The following is a 9,531-nucleotide window of genomic DNA, read 5'->3' as shown; positions in this document are numbered from 1 at the left end:
AAAAAAAAAAAAAAAAAAAAAAAAAAGACCATGATGAAGATCTACTACTCTGAGGAGGTTTCTACAGAAGAAAATCTATTGATGTGATTTACCATATTAATAGATAAAAGAGAAAAGTCATATAATTCTCTCTACAGTTATAAATTTTGTGTGTGTGTGTGTGTGTGGTACCGGGGATCGAACTAGGGTCCTTGCACTTGTGAGGCAGGCCACCAAAGCACTGAGCTAAATCCCCGGCCCTTTTTTAAAATTTTTATTTATTTATTTATTTTGCCATTATACATTTTTTTTTCAATTTAAAAAGCTCTAAATACCAAGACCTGTCATGTAAAGGTACACGATCCCAACAATGAATGTAATTGTACTGTATACCTTAAATGTACCAATAAACTCAATAAAAGGAAAAAAAGCTCTAAATAATAAAAGTCTTGATTTAAAAAAAATGCACAACAGAATGAGAAGAAATTTACCTAATTTTTAAAAGTTTGACAAAAGTACCGCAAATAATGTCACTGGTGGGAAAGCATTAAAAAAATTAGTCAGAGGGAAAAGCAGCACCCATTCCTCCCAATGCTTTTCAATACTACAACATGGAAGGAACGAAGGAAGAAAAGAGGGAGAGAAGGAGGATGTATGCATATTGGGAAGACACTACAAAGTTGTTATTTATGATTGATAATGGTCATCTACTTTAAAAATCACAAAGAATCAAGCAACAAACCATTAGAACTATGAAATGCAGAGCCAGGGATTTAGCTCAGCGTTCTGCCGCCTGCCTTGCAAGCGCAAGGTCCTGAGTTCAATCCCTGGTACAAAAAAACAGATAAACAAACTATGAAATGCAAGGAAAATATGTTGTAGTCATGGGTTTGCAAGGGAATAATATATTAAACACAGGACATATAATTTATAGGAGTATTTATGATAATTACCCAAAAAGTCAAATGCAAAGGAGTGCAAGACAGTAACCACACACTAGAGGCCCAAAGAATCCAGCTGAGGACGTGGATCCCAGCAATGTCCCACACAAGTGCAGCTAAAGGCTTAGAGTCCCAGGCAATGTCCTCCACGAGTCCAGCCAGTGGCCTAGAGCCCATGGCTGTCTCATGCTTGCCCCTATTGAGATCTGCACCCAGAAGGCCCAAAGGCCAGTGGTGGGAGCCAGAAAAGCTACATTGGTGGGAGGAAGTATTGTGCCACCAAGCTGAGGGATCCACATTGAAGCCAGGAAGTGGTGTTCATGGTGAAGATCAGAGATCCTCTGATGAAAACAGCAGCCATTCCCAATAATAGTGAGGCCCCGAGCTCCTCCTCCGATGAAAACAGCCAAGTTCACCTCAGGAAAACCATCCAAAACAAGCTTCTTCTAATAAGATAATTTAAAAATTAATAAAAGTCTTGCCTCATTAGAAATAAGGAAAACTCCTTGAGGGAAGGCAAAATCAAAATGAAATTGAAAACTACCCATAAAGCAATGGAAAAGAGATCCTTTCCTTCTTAATAAAGCCTGGGATTGGAAGGTTTTTTACAGCCTTAAATGTCTTCATTATTGAGGAAGAAAAAATTTTTAATGTAGGAACTGAATATTCACCATAAGATTGAAAAAAAAAAGAATCCAAAATAATTCAAAATAAATAAGGACTATGGGGATAATAGTAAGTTTGAATTAATGAAACCAAAAACATTTTTCTCTTAGTTCATCCATTTTTCACTGTCTCTTGGTCCCAAGTTTATCCAAATGATTACCTTTCGGTGTTCTCTGTTATTGCTCGTTGAGGTGCTCTCTATTGTCCCCATGTTTTGTGGGTTGCTTGAGAAAGGGAGCTTGGGAAGGATGTGCCACCATGGGGAGGTTTGTGAGTCACCTGGATGCCTCCAGGGATAATCCCTTCCATGGCTGCAGGAAATCCCCCCAGAGCCACACCTACAATGCCTGATGGACAACTGTATGCGGCACCATTGAGCTCAGGATGAATTGCTTGCTGGTCTATTACTAACCAAGGAGCTAATGTGACAAAGAATTCTTGTTGACACTGTTTCTTAAGCTTTCTGTGATGCAACCTGTGATTGCTGGGTGTATCTCAGTGGCAGCTGCCTCGCTCATCTCCAGAGATGCTTGTTCCCTGTACTAGGCTATGTGGGGAGTACAGATGAGACTTGGTGCATCTTTCAGTGGACCCTGAACAAAGTGAAAGGGCTCAGATTTGTGCACATCAAGGGCTGCCCCTCATATCCTGCCCTCTTTTAGGGCCTGGACTAAGACTTTACATCCTCCAGGCCACCATGAGCTGCATTCAGTAGGAATGCCCCTTTTCTCGTCTGTTTTATAGTAGTTATTGATGAGGTGGTGGTTATGTTCTTTGAGAGTGCAGTGCAAGGAGACACAGTCACTCTGATACTGCAGATCCTGTAGGGTGTAGACCCTCTGCACACCCAGGGATCGCTCTATGCCATCCTGCAAGTAGGGCCCATAAAATATGCTGAATCCAAAGACCTTGGCTTGAACAGCAACCACTTGCCCTGTGCGACCAAAGCCGATGAGGCCCAGTGTCTCTCCATGGATTCAGGCTGCTCCTGAGGCCACCTCTCGAATCTGTTCCATGCTCTGTACCCTCATCCCTTCCCGCAGAGCTCAGAACAGCTATGTGTTCTGCCAGGAAAGATTGAGGATGTGGCAGATGGTGGAATCGGCAGACTCTTCCACCGCCGCGGACGGGATGTTGCACACAATGATCCCAAGCTTGACAGCAGCCTTGATGTCCACGTTGTCATAGCTGCTGCTAACCCACAATCACTCTCAGGGCCTTGATTTCTCATGTGTGGACTGTGTGTCACAGAAGGCCACAGTGGCCAGGTCCTTCAAGGTATTCTTCATGGTGCAGTCTCTGCTGTCCAGCAGTGCCACCAGGGGGAAGGGTGCAGGGCACCATGATTTGGGATCAGCTATCTTCAAAAATTCTGTCCAATCGCTGTCACTTGTCTTTGTCCTTATCCACAAGGGCCATTCTTTATCAAACTTTGCAAATCTCTGATTCAAAAGGCAAAGCACTCCTCTAAGAACTTAAAGGAAATCTCAGGAGTCTACCAGCATTGCACCACTATGAACCCAATATTAATCTGTCCATAAACTCTGTGTTTCACACAATGGGTTGTGCGTATCTTTAAGGGGACACAGCTTCATTGGTTCAAAACAATTTAAGTAATGAAACCTTCCTCTGAGGCCACCCAGGAGGTGGCTGTGGCTGGCAGCACCCCCCCCCAGCAAAGCATGGTTCCCAGCTTCACCCCTCTGTCCTAGGGCTGCTCCTGAGCCACCTTAAAAAATGCTATTATAGCTTTTCTTAAAGGACTAAGAGGTGGGGTTCTGGTGTCACTGAGGGAATTCGCTCAAAGTAGATGGTGTGGTGGGCATAGTGGCACATGCCTGCTGTCCCAGTTACCTGGGAGACTGAGAAGGAGGATCTCTTAAGTCCAAAAGTTTGAGACTAGCCTACCTAGGAACCCAAGGAAATCATGGAGGCTGGAATCCACAGTGCAGACCACAGGAAAGGAGAGAGATGCAGAGAAAGAAGTTTGCAGGTCTCCAGTGCTACCCCTGAACACAGGGTAGCACTCCAGTCATACATGCCTGGGGAGACACTGCCTCGCACTAAGGAAAGACCCACAAATAGCATAGTACCCAATGCTTAAGCAGGCAAAGAACAGTACCTGTTCCCACCAGCCCAGACAGGTGCATGGGGCGTCAGACAGGTACTCAGAAGGGTCCTCCTTCAGAAGTGGAGAACAGTTAACCCAAAACTAAACATGCCTCTCACCTCACATAACAAAGTTTAACAGTGAAATTCAAAAAGATCAAATTGGTTGCAAGTTACTTAAGTGCATCCCAGAAATAAGAGACAAGAATATTTATAGGAACACAAAAATATCTAGCGTCCAACCAAGTAAAATTCTCAGCACCTGGTGTTCAACAAAAAATTACCAGGCATGCAAAGTAACAAAAATATAATACATAGTGAAGGGGGAGGGCAGATCAGTCAATCAAAACTGACCCAAAAATCAGACTTAAAAGACAAGGACATTAAAGCAGTTACTGTAACTGCATTCCATATGGTCAAAAGTTAAATATAGAGGCATGGGAGATATAAAAAAAGACACATATTAAACTTCTACAGATGAAAATGACAATGTCTGAGATTTTTTTAGAAAGGCAACTGGCAGAATTAACAGGATAGGACAATAATAGAGAAAAGAAGGAATGAGGGAGGGAGGGGAGGGAAAGAAGGGAAGAACAGGAAGACAAAGGAAAAAAGGGCAAGAAAAGAAGGAAGCGCCAATCATCAGTGAGTCATGAGATATCGTTAGGCCACTTGATAATCACATAAGTGAATTCTCAGAGGAGGTGCGGTAGATGTGTAAGTCAGCTTTCTGTCACTGAAACAAATACCTGAGATACTCAGCTTGTAGAGAAAATGTTTATCTTGGCTCACAGTTTTAGAAGTTTCAGTCCATCATATGGAGGAATAAAATTTCAACCTCATGGCTGAGAAACAAAACAGAGAAACCAGGGTCCCACAGTCTGCTGGGATTTTTTTTCATCTCCTCGCCTCTTCTCTTTTCTCCTCTCCTCTCCTTTTCTCTTCTCTTCCTCCTCCTTCTTCCTCTCTCTCTGTCTCTCTGTCTCTCTGTGCAACCATTCCCTAAGATAAATGTTAGCTGGATAATGCAGGTAGCTTGTTAGCTGTGACCTGCAAGGTAGCACAGGTGGCTTGTTAACTGTGACCTGGCCTTCACAAGTGTACATAGTTGCTCCCTTTTACCAAGCCTGGTTCATTAAGCGCGTTAGTTCTCCCATTTCATAATCTTCCTTTATGCCCCCTTGCTTCGTTGTATAATCATAAATACTGACTAATCCAGTGCTGTAGTATTAGCCAGGATAGAGCTAAAACCAGGTGGTCTTTAGCTAGCAGAGAGCTAAAAATCAACTCCCAGCTCCCCCAAGTAATAAACTATCATTTGTTATTCTTTATTTCTTGCTCTTTGTATATTATTCTTTCATCCCCTGCTGTTCCCTCATCAGGTGACTGGGCATCCCCTGATGACTGGTCAGGCTGTCAGCCATGATGTTACTGGAGCCATCTTGGTTTGTGGAAGTACAATTGGTTGATATTTGCCCAATGATGAAATTGCTTAACGACACATTCTCAGAACAAATTTCTGTTGTTAAGCAAGATTACTGTAAGGCAAGGGCATGAATAGATGTTGAGTTAAAGAAGATATATCAATGAGCAACAAGTACATGAAAGGATCCTCAAATCATTTGTCTTTGGAAAATGAAAATCATAACCACAGTGAGATACCACTCCACTTACTAGGATGGCTAATTTTTAAAAAGGGGTGGGGAAATAACAAGTTCAGAGATTGGTGGGAGTGTAAAATGGTTCAGTGATGTGATTTTTTAACAGTTTTGTGGTTTCTCAAAACGTTAAACACAGAACTCCTGTATGACCCCCTCCTAAGTATATACCCCAAAGAATTGAAAACAGGTATTCAAACAAATAATTGTAAATGAATGTTCATAGCAGCACTATTCACAGTCATCAAAGAGTAGAACTAACTCAAATGCTCAAGTGATGAAAATATAAGCAAAATATGTCATATCCATACAATGGGATATTATTCAGCCATAAAAGGAATGAAGGTATGACACGTGCTATAACGGATGAAACTTGAAAACATTATGCTAAGTGAAAGAAGCCAGTTATAAAAGGCTACATATTGTATGATTCCATTTACATGAAATGTCTAGGGTAAGGCAAACCCATAGAGACTGAAAGCAGATTAGTGATTGCCACAGACTAGGTAATGAGGTAATGAGGAATGACAGCTCAATGGATTCAAGGTTTCCTTTGAAACTGGATGAAATTAGAAACTGGAATTAGGTAGTGGTAACAGTTTTAGAACATTGTCAATGGACTAAAACCACTGAAAAGTACAGTTTAAAAAGACTTAAATGGTTGATTTTATGTTGAATAATTTTTACTTCAGTTAATAAAGAGAGGACACAGAAGCACACAAAATTTACATATATATATATATATATATCACTATATGTACTCTATAAATTCTTAGCTTATTCAGATCCCAGTTTAAAGGGGACCACAATTCTGGAGATTGGAGGGCATGGTGAGCTGAACTGTAGTGAGGACCTCATGGTGGACAGTGTCACAAGAGCAGGATTGTGTGGGATAAAGAGACCACATTGCAAATAGGAAGCCAGAGTGATCAGAAGTTTGGCTTACTCTCAGAACAACTTGCTCTTTTGAGAGTTCAGCAATTCCATGAGAACTACCTTCATCTCTTCTGAGAACAATGTCCCTAAGGGCCTAAGGACCCTTCTCACTAGAGCCAGCCTCTCAAAGTTCTATCTCCCAGCATCGCCCTGGGACCAAGCTTCCAGCAGTGAACTCTTACAACATCTAACCTGGCCAGAGTTGGAGAAGAAAGCAGTGGCAACCTGGTCTGGTTGGGCAGAGCCCTGGAAAGTTGCTTGATGGTGGGACAGGAATTCGTAAGACTCCCAGATGGACAGCACCACGGTGATGGTATAAGGCAACAGGAACCTCAAACAGGAGCCATAGATAACACCTGGCCCTGATGGCCACGGGACCCGGCAGGACTGTAAAATGGCCATGGGACCCGGCAGAAATAAAAATGATAAATGTATCCTAAAGCCAGAGCCAAACAGCTTCTAAATCCCAAAGGCCTTGCAGCACCTCTACATTACCTGCAGATCCAATACTAACTGAGAATCCCAGGAACACAGCTCTGTGAGATCACAGGAGATCTGGTTACCTAATTGCACTCTTACAGCATGGCAGGGCACGCACGTCCAGGTTTTGTGGGACCCGAAGCTTATATTATTTGGAAGGACTAGTCTAAGAACAAGCATAGAAAATTACAGCTATAGAATGAAGTACTTTTTTAGGACAAGAAAAGAAATTACAAAGTTTTAAAAGTTGACAAGCTTTAAACTTAAAACATTTATATTAACTGTCCACCTCTGTAATATTTTTTTCTACATTTTTACCTGTATAACCTTTGAATGCTTCTTCATATGATGATTTTGCAACATCATCTTCTATAGTACTGTGTTTATTAGTGACACTCGGAATGCATAAAACATGATTTCTTATACTGACTTCCACACTGTCCACACTTGCTTTCCTGGTTTTTGCCCTATGATCTCATTGACTCTGATAAATTCCACCTCACAAAATTCTCATCAAAAAAGAAAATGTATGATATGTTTATAATTGTATCATTGCTTTGTCAATATATATTCCTGTTCAAAGAAAACCTCAATTCTAATCAGGCATCAGTGAGAATTGAGTATTCTGCCTACAGTTTTACATGTCTGGTAGAAGGAAGAGTTTTCTATTTAGTTTCTGGCTGTATACTTTCCAAACCTTACTCTTCTTTTCTGCCCACATCCTTCTGGTGCTGGTCATTGCCACCAGGAGGAATGGAAATAACTAACTGGACAGTATAGGGAGAGTGAGCTTTGAAAGGCCCATTGGATCTGAGAAATAAATTTAAGAGATAATATTAGGCACCCAGAATGATGGGAAATCCATAAATAAATCCATAAGGAGATACAATACAGCATGAAAAGAGGAGAAAGATGTGGGTAGAATGGATGGAGCTTTAGTGGAGGATTTATTGCGGGTGGGTGGAGTCTGATGATGAGGGCATGGCTAACAGTTGAGGGTGTGGCTAAAGGCTAGTAGTGGCCTAAATGATGGGTGAGACTCTAGAGACCAGGGCCATGGACACACAAACTGTGAGTACAGCCCTTCCAGGAAGGACCTGCCTGCTGAATAATGAGAAGGGTCTAACGGAGAGGGAGGGGTGGAAATAAGATGTATATGGCCTAGAAACAGAGCAGAGTCCCAGGCCAGATCCCCATTCCTCCCAAGTACCAAAGGTGAGGACAGGAGTGGTGTGTGCCCCACCGAGGCCCTCATGTTCTTCTTTCCCTCAATCAGTTAGAGAAGGCAGCAGTGAGGATCCAGTCATGGTGGCGTGGCAACAATGTGCGACGGACGCTGCTGCACGCCGCGCTCAGGGCCTGGGTTATCCAGTGCTGGTGGAGGTCAATTCAGGCCAAGACGTTGGAGCAGAGACGGCGCCTGGCACTCAGACTCTACTCCTGCCAGGAGTGGGCAGTGGTGAAGATGCAGGCCCAGGTTCGAATGTGGCAGGCCCGCAGACGCTTCCTCCAGGCCCGACAAGCCGCCTGCATCATCCAGGCTCACTGGCGCTGGCATGCCAGCCAGAGCCGAGGCCTGATCCAGGGCTGCTATGAGGTCAGAGCTAGGCAGATGGAGCTCGACATCGAGATCCTCATGACCTAGGGCATCATAGAGCCAAAGAGACTGGATCTCTCTCCCAATAAAGACACTTACTGACCACAGACTTGCCCTGTGGGGAATAGGCCCCTAGAGAGGGTTCAGCCCTTAATTTTCCTGTCTTTTACTCAGAAATGTTCCCTGCTGTGGTGTAGAGCCCTTGACCCCGGGGGAACTACCCTAGGTCCTTGCTCCTGATGCCATCCCTGGCTAATTACAGGGCCCAGATCAAGCTCCATACTTCACTTAGCTGATTTCAACCTCACTGCAGCAGGAGCAGACCTTGACCACCTTTTCCTGCAGCCCCTGCCTAAGCATCTCCACTCAGAGTTGGAGACTAGGGAGTCTGGCTGCAGCAGGGCCAGCTGAGGAGCTGGGATTCTACAGGCCTGTGCTGTAGGCCACTGAGGGCCAGTGTAGTGCTTGCAAGAAGCCTGGAGGACAAGGCATCCCAGCTGAGCATCATCAGGACAGGCATTTTGTCTCCTGGGAAGGAGGGGAGGCAGCCAGCCAGAGCCCCTGGGGAAGAGCGGGAGCTGAGGGACATCCTCTCCTGGGGATGAGAAACAAGGCTTCTCCTTCTCTGCTGGACAGTTCTTAGGCGAAACAGACAAAAGGTGGGGAGGGAGGGGTGGCTGAATGTGAATAAACAAGCAGGGAGGGCTGGGTTGGGCAGCAGAAGGGCTTCCCTGCCCCAAGAAGTCGTGGGTGTGGGCACACAGCCCCTAAATCCTAGCGTTATCAGAACCAGCTGTTCACCCGCTTCCTATCTCCATCCCACGCGCTCCCCATCTCACCACCCCTCTGCCTGGCTTGCCTCCGTGCGGTGATGGGCTTTCTCTTCGCTGGGTGTGCTGTGTCTCTGCGTCTGTGGCTTGAACACCACTCAGCTCATCTGTCATAGTCTGTGCTTTGTCATCCACAGTTGAGATTCCTCACTCTCACCCTCATCCCTCAGGTGCTTGTCCCTGAATCACCACCCCAGAAGTCTGAGGCTTGTGACCTTAAGCAAGGTCTTTTAATGGTAGGCCCTGCACAAGGGATGGGAGGACCAGTCAAGAGGTGCACAAGATACCAGGGGTCTTCATGGGGCAGGCTTTCCCCAATCCCTAAGCCTCTTTGG

At 44.4% G+C, this 9,531-nt stretch overlaps 1 protein-coding gene and 1 pseudogene across 1 annotated transcript; one reads left to right on the top strand and one right to left on the bottom strand.

The window, feature by feature from the left end:
- Positions 1-1,762: 1,762 nt before the first annotated feature.
- Positions 1,763-3,005, bottom strand: LOC104863225 (annotated as a pseudogene).
- A 4,781-nt stretch (positions 3,006-7,786) lies between these two features.
- Positions 7,787-8,491, top strand: Iqcf6 (IQ motif containing F6). Its single transcript, XM_010625387.1, has 2 exons — positions 7,787-7,840; positions 8,046-8,491. The coding sequence occupies exons 1-2, from the start codon at positions 7,796-7,798 to the stop codon at positions 8,412-8,414; spliced, it is 414 nt and encodes a 137-aa protein (XP_010623689.1). The 5' UTR covers positions 7,787-7,795; the 3' UTR covers positions 8,415-8,491.
- Positions 8,492-9,531: the final 1,040 nt, after the last annotated feature.

This window comes from Fukomys damarensis, unplaced genomic scaffold, assembly GCF_012274545.1.
Source record: "Fukomys damarensis isolate Sample0158 unplaced genomic scaffold, DMR_v1.0_HiC HiC_scaffold_37, whole genome shotgun sequence".
Classification (NCBI taxonomy): Eukaryota; Metazoa; Chordata; class Mammalia; order Rodentia; family Bathyergidae; genus Fukomys; species Fukomys damarensis.
This window is presented reverse-complemented; position numbering and strand designations above follow the sequence as displayed.